The sequence below is a fragment of the Enoplosus armatus genome, chromosome 21 (assembly GCF_043641665.1).
Source record: "Enoplosus armatus isolate fEnoArm2 chromosome 21, fEnoArm2.hap1, whole genome shotgun sequence".
Classification (NCBI taxonomy): domain Eukaryota; kingdom Metazoa; phylum Chordata; class Actinopteri; order Centrarchiformes; family Enoplosidae; genus Enoplosus; species Enoplosus armatus.
Window position 1 is genome coordinate 13,268,224 of NC_092200.1, and position 25,075 is coordinate 13,293,298.

General features: G+C 41.2%; 2 protein-coding genes across 2 annotated transcripts; one reads left to right on the top strand and one right to left on the bottom strand.

Annotated features, from left to right (window-relative positions):
• Positions 1-5,823: 5,823 nt before the first annotated feature.
• On the bottom strand, positions 5,824-11,213 carry plcxd2 (phosphatidylinositol-specific phospholipase C, X domain containing 2). The gene is made up of 8 exons (XM_070928433.1): positions 11,111-11,213; positions 10,603-10,739; positions 10,304-10,423; positions 9,615-9,668; positions 9,350-9,505; positions 7,936-8,046; positions 7,636-7,766; positions 5,824-5,983 (listed from the first exon to the last, which is right to left on the bottom strand). The coding sequence occupies exons 1-8, from the start codon at positions 11,211-11,213 to the stop codon at positions 5,824-5,826; spliced, it is 972 nt and encodes a 323-aa protein (XP_070784534.1).
• A 3,567-nt stretch (positions 11,214-14,780) lies between these two features.
• On the top strand, positions 14,781-25,045 carry mak (male germ cell-associated kinase). Its single transcript, XM_070928318.1, has 15 exons — positions 14,781-14,884; positions 16,206-16,260; positions 16,626-16,747; positions 17,791-17,873; positions 18,399-18,531; positions 18,650-18,821; positions 19,615-19,782; positions 20,662-20,916; positions 21,157-21,365; positions 21,702-21,841; positions 22,157-22,303; positions 23,407-23,493; positions 24,152-24,271; positions 24,489-24,584; positions 24,885-25,045. Exons 1-15 carry the CDS (start codon positions 14,781-14,783, stop codon positions 25,043-25,045), a joined length of 2,052 nt encoding a protein of 683 aa, XP_070784419.1.
• The last annotated feature ends 30 nt before the right edge of the window (positions 25,046-25,075 follow it).

The following is a 25,075-nucleotide window of genomic DNA, read 5'->3' on the forward strand; positions in this document are numbered from 1 at the left end:
CCAGACTGGTGCACAAACAAACTGGCACAACTCATATCATGCAGCCACTTGGATTCGGTGATAAAGGTTAATAGAATTATTATTAGTATTTACCTCTAAACTTATTCAATGGATATGTACTTTGAATAGAGACGGAAATATATAGCCTACCTGTACTGAACATAATGGGTATGGGTCAATGTCCCCATTATAGCCACACTTTAAAACTACCATGGGATTATTATGGTGATTAACGAATGAATGAATGAACTCACAGCCAGCAGTTATCTTGCAGTAAACAGGAGTAGACGAATTCTCTACCCAATATTGAAAATAAGCTCTAAAAGAATATGGGATTTTTGTTGGAATTTGAGTTTGAATTAATGGGAGAACATGTGAGAAGTCTTGAATTAACATGTATAGTGAAATGGATGTGGTTTTTAATTCCATCACACATGGCTTTTATATTGCTGAAGGAGGAACTATTTATATAATTATATCCTATAGCATACCTCATTCGCCCCTATCACAACAACACACCAACCAAGAGAACGTGCGGTTGATGAGCCAAGTTTATAATATATCTACAAAATTGTAGAGATATTGGAAAAAAAAACTACAATTGTACAAAAAATACTCAAAAATATTAATATATATCACGGTATTAATAATATACAAAAAATATGTTCACCAACATATCTGTGTTTCCACCATGAAAACACATATTGTAGTGTTTTAAGCAAAAAAAAAGCTAATTCTAAAATCTGGTCTGTCTAATGCTCCGGGTATCAGTAAGCAGTGACAGGTCGCACTTTGCATAAGTTATGTGCACCATCTGAAAAATCCCAGCTACATGTACGGTCATGCATCAGTCTGAAGACATCATGGAGGCAGGAGAAGATGCCAGCAGTTCTGTATCAGAGGCAGGTAATTTTATTTGGCATGCATTCTCCACAGTTCATAACAGAGGTTACGTAAATGCATGGTGTGTCCTTATGGCTGGAAAATGATAAATGTAGTCTTGAAAATGGTCCTCTGGTTAGGACTGAGGCCAAGGAGGGTTTGCATACACTCACAAACACACAAACAAAAGCGCATACACATGCATATCCATGGCAGCGGGATTATCTTATCTCTCAGGCACCGTGAGGATCTCTTTGTGGATAAACAGGAAGAGAGCTGGTGCACTCAGCCCTGCTCCACTTTCTCCACTGCTCCTCAGCTCTCCATGACACCTGGTATGTGTAGATATCCACCAACCAAGAGAGATTCAAAGAAGTGGTTTTGAACCCACAGAATCATAGATATTGGGACAGCACATATCCCTCAAAGTGTGAATCTTCAAATTACATAAAGTTCACAAACCCGACTATCTGTAGTCTGTTATCACAAGAATAAACACTCTGCCACAAGCTTCACAGGAATATGAAAGGAGATGACGTGCAATATAGGCCAGACCAGTGTGAAGTAACTGAATGCATTTACTCAAGTACTGTACGTAAGTACAATTTTGATGTGCTTGTACTTTACTTATATTTCCATTTTAAGATACTTTATACTTCCACTTCCAACATTTCAGAGGGACATATTGTAATTTTTACTCCACTACATTTACGACAGATGCAGTAACTAGTTACTTTACAAACTAAGAATTTACAAGGAACCACAGCGCCAGACCCATAGTGGAATGCGTTTACTGGAAAAAATGAATGCTGTCCATTATGACCCAATTCAACCAACAAGTCCTCATCCAAGGTCTTTTCTAAAATTTGCTTTCATATGGAAACATGTCATGAGGGCTTTTTGTTCATTTTAAGTCTCGACTCCACATTTACAGATGCATCTTTGGAGCCAAAAGCCTTAAAGAGGGACAGGCTAAATGTTATCAGGGTAATGCTCTCTGAAATGGTCTTGCAGTTCCTTTTAACTTTCTTTCTAGTCAAGTGTTTCCAGAAGCTATGAAGCTATTATGCCTCCACGGTTGCTTGCTAGCTTGAGAGCTGCTAAGCGTTCTCAATGACATCATCCCTGAGCCCCTGGGTTTGAGAGGGCCGTCGAATGTTTGACAGCATTCCCTAGTGAATTCCACTACTCCCATGTGATCCCAGGAGGCTGAGCAGGAACTCTGGAGCTGTTTGGAGAGGGAGTCCACCCGGCGTTAGGAGACCCTGTTGTGAGAGTTTCATTCAGAAAGAAAATCCTGCATCGTACTTTTTTAATAGTTTTGATAGTCTGCTGTCTACTGCACAAAAAAAGCCTATGAAACAGTATCCGAACCACTTTATACCAATACTCTAAATTGAAACCACTACAAATGGAACCTGACAATCATTCAATCTCACAGGAATCCCTGGTATCTTCATTGATGTAGGACTTTGAGGGTTTGTGTGGGTAAAACTACTCAACCCACATGCTTTTAATAACTTCTTAATGATAGATAATTGGTGACTGACACTGACACTGTTAAGCGATGTGCATTTTCATCTGTTTGCAGTGGTCTGGTACGTGTTTTGTCAAGTCTTTTTCTTTCTTTACTCACTCCCCCGTTCTGTCAGAAGTAGGATAGTCATAAACGTACAGATACAGTGTCACTTTTTTTTTTACACTGTTTTTACAGCTGTTTCAATCCTGTAGTCATCATGGTCTAAAAGAGAGCTGACAAATCTGTGTGTAATGGATGTTACTGACCTGGTCGACTCTTGTCACTGACATCACTTAACACCAGGGATATGGGATAGCAGTGGTTAAATGAACTCAAACTTGTGTTACTCACCAGGGTATTTGCAGAATAGTGTTCAACCACTTTTTTTAGGCTGACATAAATGGCTTCCCAAGAATAGTTGCACATCCTTATTTAACATAAACACACACACACACACCATGCAAAGTTTAATGATATTACTGCCACTGAAATTCCCAAAGTGTTCTTCTCATTACCCTCTGTTTGGCTGTGATGAAACCAAGTGAAGTCTGCCTCTGACCTATATGGCAAAATGTTCCCATGGGACTGTTTGCTATAATGTGTGGTGCGGATGGGGAGGGACTGACGTGAAATGACATGTGATGGGACCAAAGACTGTATAAAAGAAGTGGAGATAGCCACCATGATGTCACCGTGGTTTGTGGACCACCGTTTGGAAGCCAAGAGTTTGGCATCTTGTGTTTTTTGGAACCAGAAGTGATCATATTTGGGCGAGAGGGTAGAGACAATATGCATGCCTACCAATACTGGCAAGCGGGCTGCACCTGGCTCCTGGCTACGCTGTACAAAGTAGCTTCTAACAAAGTTAGCTTGTAAATGTACTTACCGGAAAAAATGAACAGCCTCTTCTTCTGTCTTTTACAACCGAACACCGCTATCCTGACTGACAGCCATGCCCTAAATCTTACCCTACTTTGTCATCCATTTTACTCTTCATGGGAACATGAACGTTATGAACATCATGCTGTATTGAAGAAACTAGTGATTGAGACCATAAACTCATTAGGAAAATGTTTACTGAGGTAATAAATCAAGTGAGAAGTAGGGTAATTTTCTCATAGACTTCTATACAATCAGACTTCTTTTTGCATCAGTGGAGTCACCCCCTGCTGGCCATTAGAAACAATGCAGATTTAAGGCACTTCCATGCGGATGGCTTCACTTTTCAGACCCTGAGGTTGGTGCTTGGATGGGACATAAATTGCAGTTGCAGACCTACTTAGACTGTGGTGCCCGACAGGAGCAAAAAATACTTTTGGAGAGCTGCGAGTCAATGTTTGCACCACTTTGGGATGAGAGTGTTTGTAGAATAACAGAATCTTGGCTGGCAAACACTTGCATGCAGGCGTAAAGGCAGCTTTATTACTTTAGGACTTTATTAACATCTGGAAGATCATGTTTGAGTTGTCGTCTTCTCCTTTGAAACCTGGGAATCCAACAGGGATACAGAGGGGAGAGAGAGAGAGAGACAGACAGACAGACAGACTGAGAGAGGACCAATCCAAACAACAAAGGAATGCTCTCCATCAGCTGGAGCTCCCACTTGCCTCCCGTGGTATGTGTAATTACTCCACAATTAAAGTGCCTGTGCTTGTGACTGTGTGTGCGCCTCATGGTGCTTGGTGACCACACTCAACCATGTCAACAATGTGGCCTGGACAGAACAAGGCAATTTCACACAAGTGAGTCAGGGGGTTAAAAAGAAAAAAGAAGGGCTGAGCTGATATGAAAAGAAAACATTTTACTCTGTTAGATGATGACGCTGCTTCTGAAGGAAAAAAAAAACAGCTGTTCAGAAAACTCTCTCTGCCTCCTCCATTTTCTGTAATTCCAGCTGAACTCTTTCTTCTCCGCTCTCTTCTTCTGCCTCTTTCGTCTTTTTCTGCTGTCTCCCTCCCCTCCTCTCTTTCCCTGCTCTGACCACAGGAATGCAGGGGCGACTGTCACAGCACCACTGTCTATGTCATGCATAGTAATCACCGGAACCACAAGGCACACACACAAACACTGTAACACACACTGACACAGATACACACACACACACAAAACATTTCAGACTACAATACGTTGGACATTTATTTCCTTGCTATTTCTACATGTAGTATACATGGTTTGTTTTATGGAGCCCGGTGCAGGCTTGACATATGCTGGACAGGGTCATATACTGTGAATGCTCTTTCCCTCATACATATCTTTACCTGGTTCTATTTCTGAAGGTCTAGTTTAACAATGAAAATGAAAAAACACTATAAAGATAAACATTTATAGCTGTGTATATGTATGGGTGCATGTGTTTTATGTGAATTGTAGCTCAAGTTCCACACATATTTGGCTTTCCTGCTGCAATTCCCCCCCAAAGGTGCCACCGTTTGCATCTCTCGTTAAACTATATAGCCCAACTATAAGTACTGAGACAGTGTTGGCACAGTGGGCTCCTCTTTCACAATGTGTGACTTTGCTTAACATAGAAACAAAAATACTCTGCAGCTTGTACTTTTCCCTTATGTTCATTTCATTATTGGGAAAAACACCATGTGCATAGTTTAAAAAGACAACTTTAGCTCACTGGCTAGTGTTTTACAATTATTAGTGTGTGTTGTGTTGAAATGCAGTGTAAACAAATTCCATTGCCATCATGTCAAACATTTTCTTTCAAACGTCCCAATCCTTTAACCTTGAACCTTTTCTTTAACCTTAAACACCTATACATACCGCATTTCAAAAAGCAGAAAAAAGTGCAATACGTGACACTATGTTAACATTTGAAAAACAAAAGAAGGACAACTATTGTAATATCTGAGATGTCGAGTCATATCTCAAATCATAGCTGGGAGTCTGTTTCTGCATGGTGACCTGTGCTGCATTACCATTGGACATTGGAATGCAATGTGATATACCCCCCCCCCACCCCCCCACCCTTGTAGGAAAAGGAATCCAGAAATGAAGCCAGAGCTGTGGTATGACTGATTTGGTCGATCTTACGATGATGGTAAAAAAAACTTTGTGCCTGATGCTGTGGCAGAGACAGTTGGCTGCAACCAAAACTGTTATGTTCAAAAAGTTAGTCGATGAGTTCTTGTAAGGTTTAAAGGTCATTCAAGGGTCTGGAGGGTCCCTGGCTCATACAATGTCCCTGTGTATCTTACTGCTGAAGTGTCTTTGAACAAGACAATGAAACCCTTTTAAATAGTTATTTGCTAGCTGATACATTATTATTAAAACTAACTTCATAGAATGTTTTTACAAACCAATTCCCAGGACTCCCAGGAACTAATTATGTAAGAACTATTATCCAACAATGATGGAACAGTCTGCCACCCGACTCCCAATCTCCGCCCCACTGTGGGTCAGCACACGATGTGTCATCTTGGTTTGCGGTCCTGTTCAGACAACAGCAGGTTGTTGAGTTTGATGACAACGTTGGCAAAGTCAGTGAGCTCCACAAAGTCAGAGGTGATGATGTTGACCCCGTCCACCCCCGGCCTCTGAGCCTCAACCCAGGACATGATGGTCGGCAGGTTTCTAGAGAAACAAAAGAAGAACGTTTGTATCAGACAAACAATTACACCTGAACATCCTGTCACTTGAATTTCTATTTAAACAGATTTCCTGACCTTGCAAGCACACTCAAATATCTAGTTCCAAGTTTCTGTCTCTGTAAGTTTTATAGTTATGGCTACAACGTTGCCAAACTCTAATCAGTTGTTCCTTGGCTGAATGTCATGAAAAGTTGTTGATAAAGTTTTGAGATACAATATCTTGATATGATACAATGTGGGAGAAAATGGACCTGATGGAAAAAAAAGTTAAAGGGAGTGATGTTTGTGTCTGTCTGTCAGTGAGAGGCTGCTTTGCCACTATTGTCCCAAAATCATTGGATTGGATTCAAACACTTTCTGTTTAGACACACTCAGGCACACACACACACACACACACACACACACACACACACACACACACACACCATGACTCTGTAGCCGTATCACTTCTAACACCCTTAAATTCTCCACTATGTCTGAGCCGCCAGCAGAACAAAACCAGGAAGTCAGAATGTTTATCCAGCGGTGATAAACAATCCCATTTCCTCGGAAGTACAAAATTAGGCCACCTCCTGTCTTGCCAGAGCGTCCATTTTGGAGTTTTATACCCCAGCACCAGTGGCTGTGGTTTCTCTCACATGTAAGGGTACGGTAGGTCTGTACTCTAAGTCAGGATTTCCGCTGTCATTTCCACTTAAATCTCAGGCTCAACGGGCTAGATGGCTGCAAAAGTTTGTGCAAATAATTTAGTCCTTGCTTAGGAAATAAGATCTCTTATCTGAGAGATGAAATGTGTCTCTGATTGATCCTCTATAGCCTGGAAATGGATAAAGAGGATTATAGCTTAACCTTCACTGAAATAAACCAGTGAAGTGACGCCAAAAATAAAGATGCATGCTTAGACAGAATTTCATATAGTCAATCTGTTATATTATAAGTAGCTGAAACACACTCATCCACACAGGTTTTGCTACCACACCACATCCTTGTAGAGGGTATAAGTTATTTTTGTCACACTGAAACACTTTAGCTAAGAGGAAAGTTGGAAAGGAGGCAATGACACTCAGGATTAATACACATAAACAACCGAATACTGAGATGTGTGTAGTTGTGTTTGGGGTTATTCTGCAGCAGCCTGGTGTCACTTGTTTGTGATTTAATCAAGGTAGTGTGCGTAATGGCACTGCGTTCTGTGGCACATCTTAAATCAGAGGCTTCTGGACAACAGACCCTGTAAGAATCATACATATTAATTTACAGATAAATGCAGATTGGCACGAAAGGCCCTACGTTTTCCTTTTTGAAGGGCATGAGGAAAGTGTCAGTCCTCTTTGATGCAGGCATCTGTAGCATTTACTGTACTGCCCTCTACTGGCCACAGATTAAAGTAAATACATGGAGTTGAGCCAAAAAAAGAAGAAACAAGGTTCAAAGATGCATGAGCACATACACACTCACACACTTGGGCTGGATTTCTAAATCTTAGTTTCAAAGAAAGTTACATGTAGAAATGATGCATTGAAACCACCAAAAAAGTTGACAGACTAATGAATATATATATCCACACATCCACAATATTCCACCACACCTCCCTCAGTCACAACCTCCTAATAACACCCACACTTTGTCACTGACCTCTCCACCAGGTAGTTGCGTAGCCCCCAGACCAGGCCCTTGGCCACGGTGTTAACCCTGGGTGTGAGGATGGCCTGAGAGACGTGGAAGGAGCCCTGCTTGGCTCTTTCCTTCAGTGTAGTTTCCAGGAACTAGACAGGAGAATGTCAAACTCTAACAATGTAATCTAAATCACCCCTTAAGAGACATAACTTGTGTATTTAATGATTATCTGTATTGATTTTCCACGGAATGAAAAGAAATATGTGTGTATGCTGGAGAGGAGTTATCACAGCCAGAGTTTGAATGTTGTTTTCTGACCTGTATGAGCTTGTTGGGTTGGGTGGTGTTTGCCCAGGGAGCAGGGATCTTGTTGCCTGGCCACATGGCAGAGATACCCTGACCTGATGGATGATGGTAGAACACAATCACCTGAGGGTGATAGTGAGTAGATAAGTTGAAAAGACAGCACGAATGCTACTCAAATTATAATAATGTTATATGAGGTAACAATTAGATAGTCCCATATTGATATCAGGTAATGAAAATGATTTTAATTTGCCTTTCTCTTGCATCTACACACACTGCAGCCCTAACATGACCATATTTCCAACCTTAACGTCCAGGATAATTATATGTAGCTCAGCATCTACAGTAACTATCTACATACAGTGTTGTATAATTGGAAACATGAACTTTTTGGCTGCACTTTATATGCACTTGATAACAAACTCATCTGCATCAGTGCTGAATATCCAAATAAAGTACGGTGTGACAATTTTGTTTAAAATCATAATCATAAAAACCCTTTTGACTATTTTCCACTCTTTTCCACAGTGATTTAGCAGATTTAGGAATGGTTGGGTTTCAATGTCTTTTCCAATGACACTGAGAACAGGAAAGAAAAGCTGCTGGTAACTGAGCAAATCTCTCCTCTTCTACTCTTACTCCTCCTCCCTGTTCCTCTCCTCTGTCTGCTTCTCTCTCTCTCTCTCTCTCTCTCTCCGTCTCCTTTGCCAACTAAGCCAGTCACAGATTAGGGTCATAGGAACAGGAATTCAACTGATAGTACTTGAATGAGACACAGGCATGCACCTGGAACCATGCAGACACAACATTAAGATGCACAAGAGCTTCTCATGTCAGTGTGTGTATGAAAGGAGGAGGGTGAAAAATGAAGACGGTTTGAGACGAGGAAATAATGGAAATAAGAAATATGAATGAATGGCAGAGATAGAGGGAGGTAAGTGTAGCAAAGAGGGAGAAATGTAGGAAAGCAGAAAAAAAGACAAAGAGAAATGGAAAGAGGGTGTGAAGAAAGGATAAAAGCTAAACAGCACGAAAGAAGGAAGGCGGGTCGGATGGTGGAACAAGCGTTAATGGGATGACGCTCTCCACTAATTCCTGTCCAGGAGAGTCAAAGGCGGCAGGGATTACCTGACCACGGGGGTTAAGTGGGCTGTCCAATAATCACACATGTATATGCACGTATACGGCATGTATTTTCATGCATTCACTTGCACACACAAGCACAATCAACAGAGAGCACAGATACAGATGATACTCGTCTACCTATCTCCTACAAAGACCTGCAAACTCAGATGGAAACTGATGAATATAACTTTCTATGGTATGATTACTGAACTTGAAATGGTCTGAGATCACTGGGGTCCCGATACTAAAAGACCTTAAGTAATGTTGCATGTCCACGTTCATTAACGCGTTCTGGTCTCACCTGGTATTTCTTCTCCCAGAGGTAATCCAGAGTGATGCTCTCTACTGCACAGTTGTTACAGAGCTTGCTGCCAAACACTTCCTTGAGCATGTTGATGAGGTACACATGATGCTCGGCGTCCATTGCATAGTAGTGGTTGAAGTCTAGGAACACTACCTAAATGATATCAAACATCAAAGTCAGTTACTAGGCCAAATCTATCTATAGTCATGCTTATGTATCTGTGTCATATTTCATGAAAAATATGATCAAAAGCACTTCTCACCTCTTTCCTGTGTCTGCCTAAGAATGAGTTAATTTCCAACAAGCCATCCCTCACCTTTGGGGGGGCAGAGTGAAAGGTTGGAGGTCATTTGCTGCATCAAACCTAAAGGTCTGTTGGTCATGTACTGATGCAAAAAAAGGGCAACTGCTTCCAGTTTTGGTCACAATTTTAGAGGAAAACAAAACACCATCACATTGCAGCATGAAATAAAGGATCATGGAAAACAAGTCAAATATCAACTACAGCTGCATTAACTTAATCTCATGACACACTACTGTCATATAGGGGACAGGCACATGTCAGAAGGACCCATTTCAGAAGAGGGATGTTTACAACTAAACTCACAACCTTTGATCCCTGTTCAAGGTCGTTTCCGTCCCACTAATGACAACATCAGCTGGAAACTAGCAGAACAAAATCACTGCTCATGCTGTTATATGAAACAAAAACAGGGGAAACATCTGAATAGGCTGAAATATTTGGAGTAACATTCAAATATAATTTTGATCATTTAAGGACTGGAGACATCTGATCAAGAAAGACAAAAACATTCAACACTGAAGGATAATGTCGGGCTGTGAGGGATTAAAGAAACATTTAACAGTAAATTGCAACATACAATAAGAAAGAACATGGAGGCAGGCACAGTAGCCACAGTGATAAGCATAAATAGTTACTCCACTGCTCACCTTGTGGCCAAACAGGCCATGGATGAAGTAGATCTCATTCCCAGGCTCGCCTGGTTTGGAGGAGACTCTGAGATCAAAGTAGCGAATTCCTGCATCCAGCTGCTCTTTAAATGTCAGATTCTAGGAATACAGATATATTGTATATTACATTACACATTACAGCTGGTTCCATCTGTTATGCTGTAAAATGCACAGACTTTCAAAATCTGCCCAAAATATGTCATTTTATATGTCATCTACAAGCTGCCTGGCTCCCCAGGTGGTTGGGTTTGTACATGCCACTGATCTGAACTCAGTACCTGGGTCATGGACCACTTCACCATGACTTTCTTGGCTAAGACGCTGAACATGGTGGCCAGGTACTTCACATATACCTTCTGATCGGGCCCCACAGGAGCATGCACATCCACCCAGAAGGTAAAAGAATCGTGAGACCCTGGAAGAGAGATGTGCGAATTAAAAAGGAAAAATGAACAAATAGATACAAACAGGGGATGTAGCATAAGAAAAGGAAAAAGATACATTAACAGAATTGGAGAAGAACTGTAAAAGAGAAGGATGAAAGAACAAAGGTCGGTGGGAAAAGCAAAAGACGTTGAGATACAGCACAAGTAAACAAAAAACAAATGGATGAAGATAGTGCTGTATCGAAGATATAGCGTATATACAGACTGTATTGCTGTCACATTCCTCTCAGACTTGTAGTTTTGTTGTTATCCTTTCAAACTTCACAGTGGTAGAAGTCCAGGTGTGGCGGACAGACGGACAGGAGAGACCGCAACCATCTTTACGCACGACATGGCTCACCTGGCACGGCGAGGTGTTTGAGGGGCATGGCACTGAGCTTTGGGGGGAGCGAACCCATCCAGTCGGCGTTGACATTGCCGATCCCCGCAGGTCGTGTCTTCATGTCAGAAACGGCCTGTCAACAGAACCCTCTCAGGAAACCGCTCTCTGGTGCAGATGCAATCCCGGTGACACATTCCCGTGCGCTCCCAACAGGTAAAAACTACCAGAGATCATCTTGTAACGACGCTGTTGATCTACATATACCGCCGGTTCAAAACGCCCGAGTAGGACCCGTTTCCTCGCCCAGGTTGGCTTACTGCACTGCGTCGCGGTGCGCTGTGTTCTAACCGGCGAATCGGGCATCCATTGACAACACCGGCGGGTGGCTAACGACCGCGATAATCCTCTTAGAGCAAAATTCCACTTGTACCCCCCCACTGCTTCTTGGCTTAACCTGCCTCGTGTGCGTGTGCGACCACCCCCTCTGGAGACACGCAAACACACTAACGCACAGACAGATGGGGAAGTTGTCTTGATTGTGATTTATTGTGGTTTACAGTCAGCAAACCATGACGTGTAGGCTGGAAGGATGAATGCCCACAAATCATTAATCAACTCATACTTCACCTGTGACCACTGGGGTGGTGGGGGTGACTTAACTTCCTCTCAGTGCTACCAGGGCTGACTTCAAAACCTCTGTGTGTTCAGGTGTTGGTGCTTTTGGTTTCAACCAAAGCACCAACACCTGAACACACCTGAATAAAAGCAGCCTACGTGTATTGGGCCTGTTGGCAATGTCACATAGGCCTAGTCTAATTATTAGGCAACTAATACGTAGGATAATATTTAAATAACAAACTAACACATTTAAACTAGGCTACTCGAGATGTGTTTGTGTCTTCATAGCTGTTTATTGGCCGATATGAAAAAAAAACACAGCCCTACAGCTCCATCTAGTGGGGCAGCACTTGAACTGCCACTGCGTCCAGAGAGGTAGTGAAGTTAAGAGCTCACAGTCGGACCACAAGTCCCACAAGACATTGGTTCCCGCACGCGCCACGCGTCACCTGGCAACTTGAACAAGCGTCGCGTTTGTGTGTACGTTTCCATGGAGAGCAGCCACACGCACACAGTCACGCGCCTTATCGTCAGAGCTAGGTTTGGATGCTAAGTGAATTTTATCTGAAGAAACGACGTGTTATCAGCAGGCCCAGACAACGGCCGAGGAAAGGAACTAGCTACACCCCTAAATGGTGAGTTTGAAACTATAAGAGATAGAAGAAAAATGGCGTAACAGAGGAATTGGCCTGAACAAAGAAGGTTGAGCAAGCGAACTGTCAGAGCTGACATGACAACAACGAATGTTTCAAACTCTTTTTGGAGTTAGGCTATACGCTAATATATTTGTTTTAAGGATAGCCTGTTGTGTGTTAACTTGAATGTGTATGACAGTAGTAGTAGGCTACTTATGGGAGGCAAAATTTTATATCTACTAAATCACATTTTTCAATCACAAATTTAACTTGCTCTGTTTCTTTTCCACTGCCAGGTTAGTGTCCACGTGTGTTTTCAATATAGTTGACCTTGAATAGCTTCCTAATGTCATGTGGCCTGGATACATCTTAATTCCCTTTAAATCCCTCCTCAGCAGATTGCCATATGTGAAAGCTGAGTGCAGGCCAGCAGTCCACTGGCTGGCCTCTCGACTTGCCCTGTTGCTTATTGTTTCAGTGAGACTTGGATGTCATGCAGGGTTTTGTTTAGAGAAATCATTTCTACTTTGCAGTGGGGGAAAAAAAGATCCATTGTGAAGTAGGATGGCAAATCTTTAAACATTTATATTTTTGTAATTGCACTGATGATTCATTCATTAAATGATTATCAGGAGTCATAGAGCTAAATCCAGTTGGGACATTCTCTTTGGATGGGAGTTTCTGGCCCCATTCAATGAAATACACTAATCTAATTTTGTTTAGCTGTCCTTGGCTTACCTGCAAGACTATTTCCTTAAACCTTCAGTAAATACAGCAGGTCGGTACTCAAAGAGACAGGTTCTACTTGCTCACCATACTTCACTAAAGTTTCATGAGAATAGCTGACAGTTGGAATTTTAATCTGTATGACCTCGTGCTAAAAAAAATTAAGTTAAGTTTTATTGCTTAGAATGTGTGTATGCATTTCATTATTTGCAACCACCAATATCCATTAGCCTGTGTTTATCCAAACAAATACTTGGCTTTCCTTGACATTTTGTTACCCTTATTATGTCAGATGTGCCTGTTTTCAGTCCAGTCATACAGTTGCACACTGGGCAACTGCTGTTTAACCACTGCCACCTGTGTTAATTGCCTTGTTCAAGAGAGTTCTATATTTTATATGACTTAATGAAGACAGGAACGGTTTTCAATCAACTTTGTGGTCACAACTTCACTTATGCAACCTCTCACCATCGGAAAAGGTTTTTTGATTTGAGTGCACAACTTACAACTGAGCCATGTAATGAATGTGTTTAAATAGCCAAAGCAACTTTTGCATTGCTTTTACCTATGAATCTCCATGTGCTATAGGCATGGGATGCATACAGCATCATGTCCTAAAAGCTATAGTCTATATATTCATCTGTGGTATCATGATACACATTTTTGGCACCACTAAAAGCTCAGACTTTTTCTGGGTCTTCTGTTTGAGAAACTGAACATGTACCAGACAACCCAACAACAATCCTCCATGCAGAAGGATAAACTAGGCTTAAAAGGTCTCAGAGAAGCTCCTCAGTTTAACTTATTGTCTCTAAGGTATTCGACATGAAGCCCATGTGAGAACACGTGGATATTATACAGTTGCATCAAAGTAAGGAAAACATTAAGGGCAGAATGTTGCGACCTAAAACAGAACAGTGGACAGCTGTACATTTAGGGAAATAAAGTATATCAGTGTCTGACAACCGCTGTTTGTCAACATAACAGTCTTAATTAGTTAGTTTTGTTTATTGTCCTTTCGGAAATTCCCTTTGTGTCTGTGGCAACTGTGTGATCACTGTGGCGTCAATCAAATCCTCTTGCTAGGGAGGGTGCCTGGGGAAGGTAGTGGATGCCGGTAAGCATGATGGTGATATAACATCCTATTTACATCCCTGTTGGCCTAATCTGCCTTGGGCTGGCTGTGTCATCTCCCTTGGGTGGTCATGTTGGAGCCTCCTGCTAGTGCGACACACACCTAATCCTCCCCACTGAGGGAAAAAAACAAGACGTGGTCCTCGCTTTTCTTTGTCCTCTGTTATAACTATTGTGCGATTTATTGCATTTGTAGTTGATTAGTGTGTAACTGCTGCTGCTGCTGATCAGCTGATGATGATGTTAATCTCCTTACTGTCACTGAAAGATTGTAAAGGCACAGTGTCGACTGTTGGCTGACCCACATCACCAGGATCCAACCATTCCAACAACGGATCAGTTACTGCAAGATGAGTTCTGAACTCCAAGAATTGATGAGCATCGCGACACACTGGCCAGCTGAAAATCCTTCCTCCTGGGAAAAGAGCCATTGAACTCTTCTGGAGAAGAGACATTTCTTCGACAGAGGTGGACAGGAAACAGGAAAGACATTTGATCAATGAATCGACACTGTGTTTCGACAACTTGTTTTATGAATAAGGAAAGTTAACAGGCTAATGAAACCGTCCTGAGAGATGATGAATCGGTACACCACCCTGAAGCAGCTGGGTGATGGCACCTATGGCAGCGTGGTGATGGGGAGAAGCAACGAGTCTGGAGAGCTGGTGGCTATCAAGAGGTGAGGATGTTGATCTTTTTTTTATTTTGTTGTCTTGAAGATTAAAATATTGTCTCTCTTTGTTAGAGCATGACAATATATTGACATAATATTAATATTGTGGTCTTAGAATAGTGAAAGTGTGAGAGTTTGGTTATTTTAATATTGTGATTATAGTTCAAATTTAATCTTCCTAGGCTACTTTACAGTATGGAATGAAGAAGCTTGGCACTGTACTACTTTGTAAGCTTGGTATTGTATAAAAACATCAATCAACCCCAAATATCATCACATTATTGATAGCAATAGCAAAATTAGATAAAAGATATTGTGATTTTTGAATTTGACAATATCTCCAAACTCTTCTATATACACATTTAGATAAGTAATTGCTCACTATAAATCCAAATGTATTTTAGATTTTAAATGTAGATGGTCAGCTCTGGCCCACAATCTTTTTACCTAATTTCTCTCCAATGTTTGCCTACCCAAATATAACAGTTTTACAATGCAGCCGTACTTCAAAAATATTCAAAAACTGAAGCTGGAATATTTAATGAATTGTATTCCACTGGATAATCATCATAGTAAAATAAATTCAAAGCAAAGTCTAGGACTCAGGGCTACTGGTTTCCTGCCATCACCAGGGGAAACAAACTGGCTTACATGCCTTTGTTTCAGCAGCATGGCAGCAGGGTTCAATAATAGATGAGAAACCGGGGAGATGTGTCCACTGGCTGATCATTTGGTTACCATGCAAGACAATACATGTGGTGACGGTGAAAGGCAGTGAAAGTAGAGGTGTGTCAGGTTGCTGACATTGTGGAAGGGACGACCGAAACTGGCAGGTGCCCAGAGAGGAGGAAAAGATATCTGCACGTTCTGTAACTCTTACATAATTCCAGTTGAGGGGAGAGCTAACGCTGATCAGAGACGATAAGCTATCGTAAAGGCGCTGGTGTGTGGTTTTAATGCACATAGCAACACATACTGCAGTAAAACTGACAGCTTAATGTTTTAACTGAGTCACGATGTGTTTTACACTTAATTCAAGTAGAAAAAAAGCAATGGTAAAACATTTACAGTTTAGAATATCAGATTATATCACTTTATCTACAGCTTTTGCTGGGTTTGTTCTTGAAATGAAATGAGCTGAAATTAGAGATACCTCAAAAAAGCTGAATTATTGATGGAGACACACAAAGGAATTTTGTAAAGATAGCAACTCTACTGTATGTTGGGTGTAATTTATACGGCCTGCAGATGTGATGGCCTCTATTCTTTCCAGTTGATGCTTATCTGATGCTTATAAAAGGAATTTTGTTTTGACCCTCTTTCACAGAATGAAGAGGAAGTTTTATTCATGGGAAGAATGTATGAACCTGAGAGAGGTGAAGGTAAGGATGATGACACACTGCTCGTTGAACACTGTTGCCAGTTACAGTTTCCTGAAAAAGCTTTTTTTATGTATCTTTGCATTTAAAATATTACAAATCAACTTTGTTACCCATGCTTTAAAAGTCCATACACTGAAATGAGGATCAGTATCTTTTACCAGCTAAAGGTTCTACATAACTACCTTATCAGTTACTACATTACTCTGAATTGTTTGACAGTATTCCTGCTCTCTGGCATCTTCTGATTTATAACTGTAAACATTTAATGTAATTGTACAACAAGTCTGTGTGATATCTCTATTATAAAACTGTTATATTACATGAGTGCCGTTATTCTTACCTTTTGCTGTGATTTGTCACACCAGTCACTGAAGAAGCTGAACCATGCGAATGTAGTGAAACTGAAGGAGGTAATCAGAGAGAACGACCACCTCTACTTTGTCTTTGAGTATATGAAGGAGAACCTCTACCAACTTATGAAGGACAGGTAAGAAGACAAATACCACACTTTACAATGCAAATCTTTGTACAAGGTGTATAACACAGTGGTCTAGTTTGATATCATTTCCATAACACCATGTTTCCAAATGTCAGCATCTGGTCAGAACACATGGTTCAGATACTAATTAACACCAGCGAGGTTGTGATGCAATTGAATGATGGGGTGGGATCCAATGGTTTCCAATGGGATATTTTGTATACTACACTCACAACGCCATGCTCTCAAAAGTTAGCACATGCCGTGCATTAGGCTCTCCCTTGTACTCAGCTGCTACCAGATTAACACCTTCTCTGGGGGAAGCCCTGATGTTTTTGCTAGTTGGGTTTGTCATATGTTAAATCCAAAAAGCAGACAAGTCAAAGAAGGCCCCAATGTTTTACAGCTAGTCAGTTTAGTAGTTAAACGTCTATTTTCATGTGTGCTTTGTTTTACCAGTAAGTGTGCGTGTACAAAGACAAACAGAATGCTGTTCATGTAATGATGCTTTCATTAGCAGGCTCATGCGAATTCTGTCACTTTTATGTTTACAGAAAAAAATTGTTCCCAGAATCAGTGATAAGAAACATAAGCTTTCAGATTTTACAAGGCCTGTCATTTATTCACAAACATGGTAGGTGTACCGTGCTCCCTTCATGCCTTGCAAGTGCACAAGAGTGGTTGCATACTGCAAGATTCATTGAACGGTTGTACAGCGTCAAAGTAATGAGAAAACTATAAAGCTATGAAATATGGAACATTGCAATGTCCAGAATTGTCAAATTGGTGATTAATTGATCAGAATCTTGTAGTTTGTGAACCCTGCATTACTGCTTCATCTAACTCACTGGTCTGCATTTCTATAATTAATGGATGTGTGGATGCCTCATATGTGGGGATGCAAGTAAACATCATACACACACACATGCCCATACTTCCACACATCCAGAGCGCATGTACTTTTCAGGATTTCTCTTTCTTATAGCTGCTTGTCTTTCATTTCTCTTTTACCCCTTTTTCCTCCCTCTTCTCTCTCTTTGGTCTGCTGTCAGAGAGAACAAGATGTTTTCAGAGAATGAAATTAGGAACATCATGTTTCAAGTGCTATCTGGGTTGGTTTTTGTACATAAACATGGTAAGAGGCTTTACTCTATCATTCTTTGCCTGTTCAAAAGTAGCATGACCTTTGAGTGGCTGGTTTGGGTGTGTTTGATATTATAAAATGTCTTGTAATTTCAACCCTCAGATAGAACACCACAAGCTCAGTATGTACGATATATGTAAAGTACATGTTTAATATCTGCATGTGGCAACTATTTTACTGTACATGTAAAATTAGGTAACTAAAACAGCTTGGTCAAGGTTAGAGAAACAGTATGGCCATGGTTAGATAATGAAAATGTCAATGTCAAATGCTCAGACCTTGAATACACAGGCCTTCAAACCTGTGCCACCACTGTGGAAGTCACATATGCACCCATTCAGCAACTCCTCAGTTTTTCTTTTCTTGTGCTATCTGGATTTTACTCTTTTGCACTGGATGTAAAATACTTATGTAGAATAGTTGCATATGATTGTAATTTTGTCATTTGGTCATTTAGAGTTCCATTAAAAGGTGGCATAAACACAGTTGCTCAGCTTGATATGAACCTTTCTGCAGGTTTCTTTCATCGAGACATGAAGCCAGAGAATCTGCTGTGCATGGGTCCAGAACTGATCAAGATAGCAGACTTTGGACTGGCCAGAGAGATCCGCTCCAAACCTCCCTACACAGACTATGTATCAACCAGATGGTGAGAGTACTGTCCAGGCATCAATAGCCATCTAAAACACTTCTGTAAAAGCTCTGTTTTTATGTAGCTATACAGTGTGCGTTGTTGGCTGGTTTATTTGGGTATGTTCTCTGTCCAGGTACCGAGCTCCAGAGGTCCTGCTCAGGTCGTCTACCTACAGCTCTCCTATTGACCTGTGGGCTGTGGGCTGCATCATGGCTGAACTCTACACTCTCAGACCTCTTTTTCCCGGGAACAGTGAAGTGGATGAGATCTTTAAGATCTGCCAAGTCCTAGGCACTGTCAAAAAGGTAAGAAAAAACTGAATGCAGAGAGGTGGAAATGATTGGCCTTTATTCACGTTTTAAACTGTAATCACCCAACACTTCCAAAATCAACTGAAATAATATCCCCAATTCATATGATTAAGTTTATTTTGAGAATAGTACATGAGTTGGCCAGGAGCAGTGTTCCTCTTGCTGTGGTGCAAAGCAGCTTAAGTGTGCTCCATGCTGAACAGGATGCCCATTTCATTTCAAAGGCTTTCCCCAAATCCATTCCTATTTACTCTGATTGCCAAGCAGAGCCCATTTTTGGTTGGACCTGGTCAGGAACTGAGTTAACCACAGGGGCAGGCATTCAGTGCCACTGATGTACATGTTACATTGTTTACGGATGTATTGGTTAAAGGTTATTAGCGTACAAAAGAGAGGAAAAGTCTCATGAAGGATTATACACATTTCATAACTGCATTGGAAGCTCTTCCATCAAAGCAGTAGTGCTGACCAGATGTGTTCAGGGGGTGTTGGATTTCTTCTACATCATTATACATGATCCACACAAGCCTTCTCTTTTTTTGCCTTCTCTTACATCACACAACATGTTTTGTATTATGAGTATCTACTCACTACTAGCCATAGACAGTGTAAAATAAATGATTTGTCTACACTGGGACAATAGTTTCCATATTTTATGTAAATATGCAAATGAAACATCTGCCAATCCATACCTCTTTGATTTTAAAAAGTATAAAACATCTCTAATCGTAAACACCTGATTAACAAATATCATAATGAATAACCATCTGATTGTCTCTTCCCTTAGACAGATTGGCCAGAGGGCTACCAACTAGCTTCTGCTATGAACTTTCGCTTCCCCCAGTGTGTGCCGACCCACCTGAAAACCCTCATCCCTAATGCCAGCAATGAGGCTATCGCCCTGATGAAGGACATGCTGCAGTGGGACCCCAAAAAAAGACCCACTGCTGTACAGGTAGGCAAGACCAAGCCTCAGGGTCGAGTCTAAAGGTCTGGTAATACAGTAAGAGGTCAAGGCTTTTTTCGCCATGTCTGTTCAATGTAAATGCTTTTAGCATAACATTGTATATGGTGTGTGCGACAGTCCCAAGTTTTTAATTTGTGCACCATGAAGAGTACTGTAGCTTTTCTGGAGGTCAGAGTATAACCTGGACTTTTAGTTTAAACCTAGAAAATAATACCTGTCGTCAGAGAAGCAATTACCATTATAGTGCAACGCTCACCCACATGCAGATTATCTGTAGTTCCAATACTGAGATTGCATTAGCATCCTAATCCCAGTCATTTTAAGCAGTGCTTAAGTGTGTGCTCTGAATCATGTATACATATTATGTACAACATGTGGTCATCACATAGTTAGACATAATTTACCCCGTGGGTCCTGAGTAGGAAACACCTTTCCAGCGGGAGTGACAATGCTTTTCCATTCTCTGCTTACAAAGCTCCCAGGATGCACATCTAGTATTAACCCATTCTAAGAAAGTAATTTGGCAATTTGTTTTAAACATACTCAGCAAAAACGTATAATTATTTGAATGGAATAAAGTCTACGGTGCATGTCCATCATTCTTATATGCTCCTGCTGTTGTGCCAAATTATTATACTCGTTTGGTGTTTAGGTTTATCAATATAGCACAATAAATAAAGCACACCTCCCTGCAGGTCTGAGTCTTACACAATGGTCTGATTCATGTTGTTTGTTTGAACAGGGTTTTAAAGTCCTTTATGTATGGAGCACACAAGGTTGAAGACATCTTGAATGTGCTAGAAAACCATGTTTGCGGGAATATAATATTCAGAATTACAATGTGTATTCATTTGTCTCCCCGTCTAGGCCTTGCGTTACCCATACTTCCAGGTAGGCCAGATCTTAGGGCCTCGTCCTCAGAGCCAGGAGGTCAAGAAGGTCCAGGCCAGGCCGCTGGCCCAGAAGCAGACCTCGGAGCCCAAGGCTGAACCCCAGCAGTCTTCCTCTGAGTCCAAAGCCTCCACGTCCTCCTCCAGAAACCAACAGCAGTACCGTCATCAGCCTCTTCAGCAGATCCCCCTTTCCCAAAGTGAGAGCAAACCAGGATGCCTCAGCCATGCAGTGAGTGTCTTTATGCAAATCAGAAGCTTATTTATTGTATTTCATGTTCAATAAAATGAAAGAATGAAAGCACCTAAGGCCAGGGCAGGACACTAATACATATTAGACTCGTCTTCCAAGGAGTAAGACTTGTAGGACAATGAAAGTAGCAGAGAGCTGGAGTTAAGCTAGTAAGAGAGATTTGATCAATTCAAACGTGACAGTTAGTGTGAATGCCTGTTGGATTGTCTTCTTCTGCAGAAAGCAGCATCGCTGGGCGGTGAGAACACCGTTGCTGGTGGTGGGATAGGGGTGCTGAAGAGTGGCCGTCGTCGCTGGGGCCAGACGGTAGCCAAGACCTCAGAGAGCTGGGAGGAATCCGACCCGTCTGAAACCGCCGCCTCCAACTCCAAGAAACCCAGCCTGGGGAACACAGAGGAGGAGAGGAGCCCTAAGGAGCACCGCCCACAGTAAGTGGTGTAATGTCCAGAACTGGATTGGCAATTTGAGCAAATATAAGCATTGACCCTCAGGTTTTCATTGTTTTGCAGAATACAAATGTGTGTTGAATGTAGCTGTCTCATGCATTATGCATTATTTAAGATGGTAGTAGGTTATCTGAGTTGTGAAGCATTGTATCATTGTCATATAGTTCATAAAATGTACTGTATATGTACATGCAATATTTTCTGCACAATCGGTTAGGCTAAATTATTTAATAAATGTGAAAAACACCCATAGGACTCACATTCAACACTTAATGTGATGCACTTGATGCACATGAGGTGACTGGTTTCTGTTTTCAGGCCCAAGGAGCAGAAACCTCTGTATTCCTTCAGTACAGTTACTAAGCTACCCAACAATGTTAAGATTGGCCAAACAGACTCCAATCTCCCAGGATCTGCTGCACGGCAGCACTATCTCAGCCAGTCACGATACTTGCCAGGTAAGACAACAGCCAGTGGGGTCATCTTTATCATTGGAAAGAGGTCACCTTAACGTAGTGCTATACATCTCTTTATGGTTTTGCATCATTTCCCTTCTCAGCTGTTGTGTGATGAAGGGTTATTTTGAGATTCCTTTTAGTGATTTGTACGTAATGCAAGCATTACAGTGACTCCAATTAGCATCATCCTCATGTAAAGTAAAAACAACAAGGCATCATTGCATTCACTGATTAGCCAGTTTCATAAAAATGCAACATGGTGATTTTGGTATTTGTTATCTTGATTTTTCATCACATCATTTCTGTTGCTTTAAGGGTTGATTGGCAAGAATCAGACTGCTTCAGGAGATAAGGAGATGGGTGGTATGACGCTGCGGGACCTGTGGGATAACTCCTCAAACACTGTAAATAAACCACTTGCTCCCATTGGAGGAGGATTATCTGTCACCAGAGCCAACGCAGGTAAGGACTCATGTCTAGTGTGTTCAGAGGTGTGATGGAGCGTGCAGTGGACAGGTTTCCAGATTTCACTAACCTGTTAAAGATATTCAATTCTAACAAAACAACTGTGTGTTGTCGAGCTAGGAATAGAGAAAGGGATCAAGTGACTTATATTCACGAAAATGTGCTTGCCGGAGTTTTCCCTGATTAGTGGAGAATTACAAGCAACATCAAAAACAAATTAGTCTCATAAAAAGAAAAGAAAAATCAAGACCTTGTAATGCAAGTATCCTGTTACATTTACCAGTAATTTACCAATATTTCACTCTTTTTCTATGTTCATTTTACCTCTCACCTGAACAAAAATGTGAGAAATAACATGTTGTACCCACTGTGAACCTCACATGAAATATGCAACTTGCAACGTTCAAACTCTTGAAGCAAAAATAAATATCTTTGTGAAAATCTGAAACTGAGCTAACACATTAGCAAAATTAGGCAATAAATAGAAATAAATAATGACTACAGCGTGCATGCAATGGAAACCTGTCAGTGTCACCCACTGTTACATAACATGACGCTGTCCTCTTTGTGACACAAAGGCTCTCAATGTTAAATGATGCAGCTAATGTCTCCTGATCAGTAGTTATGGAGCCATTGAACAAGCAGTGATAGGAGTGAGCCTAAGCGTCTGCGACTTTAGAGATGGGAGACCTCAATAAATCATTTGTCATGTAGACACACAATACGGGTCCCCGCTGTGCTCCCGCCGTCCCTCTCTTCTCCTGTCTCTTTTTTTTCACCTTGTCTCTCCCTCTCCATTGCTTATTCATGAGATTAAGACTGTCGGTGTAAGATCAAGTGTTCCTTAAATGGCCCTCAACTGCACCCCCTGCTCATTTGCCCCACCTCCCAGCCCTCACACAAACACACAAACGTTTGTTTTGATATGACTTACCGATCACTCATGAATATAATTTCTCATTCAAATCAAGAAAAAGTGTCTTTCCTTTTGTTTTCTCCTTAAGCTTAAACTCAGATGCAGCTTCACCAGTGCTCTTTCTCTTCTTTCCCTCTGATTGCATGCATATCTCCTCCAACTCTGCTCTTTGCTGTGAGACTAGAAGAGAATGCCTCTAAATCTGTGGAAAGCCCACCAGAGAAAACTGTTGTTAAAGAAAGAATACTGGAGAAAATTGATCTCTCTAAAGGTATTTCATTGACTTCACGTGAACTGTTTTGTTGCATTTGTTTCAGTTGGAAGCAATGGTGTAAATTTAGATATCTCTGACTCCCGCAGTTTAAGTTGCTAAAGCTCTTTTGTGTACAAACGTTGTAGTTGTAGTTAGCAGGGCGGCTGTCGCAACAAGCTTCAGGTATTCAGCCAGCGACTTAACATGTGAAAGAAACCCACTGCTGAAGGCTCTACAGGAGACAAGGGTGCAAATACGCAGTTTAACCAGAGAACTAAGAACTCCACTTGCTAAATAGGTGGTAAATTGCACTACAACCACAACATCTTCATAAGGGAACAATGAGGCTTTTCACTAATTATATACTGATAGCCATCTGTGACCGCTGGTGAAGCAGATCGCTGGAAAAGTTGAATGGCTTCAGTGTCTTGATCTTAGTCACTGTTTGGGTCCTCAGGAGCTGTTGCATATGCAGCAGCTACTTCACACTTCACACGCACAATTAGTATCAGTAAAGCCATGTGTGAGAACATCTGTTAGGTGTATTTACTAGAGTTTTCTTCATTTGTAGGTTTTTTTGTGTTTTAAATGGTGCACATTATTTATACATTAATGGGTGTCACAATAAAATACATTAAATATGACCCACAAACTATATGTCTTTCTTCTCTTTTAGGGAACTTTGTAAGCACCAAGTACAACCTCTCTGGTGGTTATATGCCTTCATTCCAAAAGAAAGAGGTGGGCTCAGTGGGACAGAGAATCCAGCTCGCCCCTTTGGCTGGCCAGCACACAAGTAAGATTTTATTCCATCTGAGAGCCGCACTCCTCATCAAATCTTAATCTTGAGTAAATACTATAAGTTTCTGTACTATAAGAATTACTGCTCTCATGTGTGGACACCCTGTACTCCTTCCTGCTCCTTTTCTCTGTTCAGTTTCCAGTTTCTTACTTGCAACATTTACTGTACGTTCACACTCTTAACTCACTGAGACTATGTTTCTCCTCTTTCTTCACTCTTTCTTCTTCTCCTGATAATAAAAAAGACAAATCCAAATCTGCAAAGCCCAAGCCCATATCCAACTCATCTTTGAGCGAAACTAATGAAGGTATTGCCAATTATATATATAATATTTTAGTTTTGTTTTTTTTAATGGTCCATGCTTGAGTCAATGTTGTCATGTTTTTAGAGGCTGAAGCTGTCCTTCTGTATTGTTTTCCTTGTCCGTTGCTTTTGCTGCTGCTTACCATACCTGTTTTATCTTTACTATTGATGCTTTAAACAAAATCCCATTTCTTTTTAGTTGGTGTGAATGTGTTTTGCATCACATATGAAAAGGCTGTTAATAAATATACTGTAGATACTGTACATATTGAAGAGAGACAAACTGACTTGTGTGTTCCTCCAGATTACGAGGGCTGGAAGAGGAGGGCAGACAGGACTCAGATGAAGGGGAGCAGCTACTCAGCCCTGGGGAAAACCTCTGGAAATCTCCTGACCAGAGCTCCCGCCGTACAGCCTGTCCACGGCAGGGTGGACTGGACATCCAAATATGGTGGAAATCGGTAGTTCACAAAGGAAGATGGTACAGCTTCTACT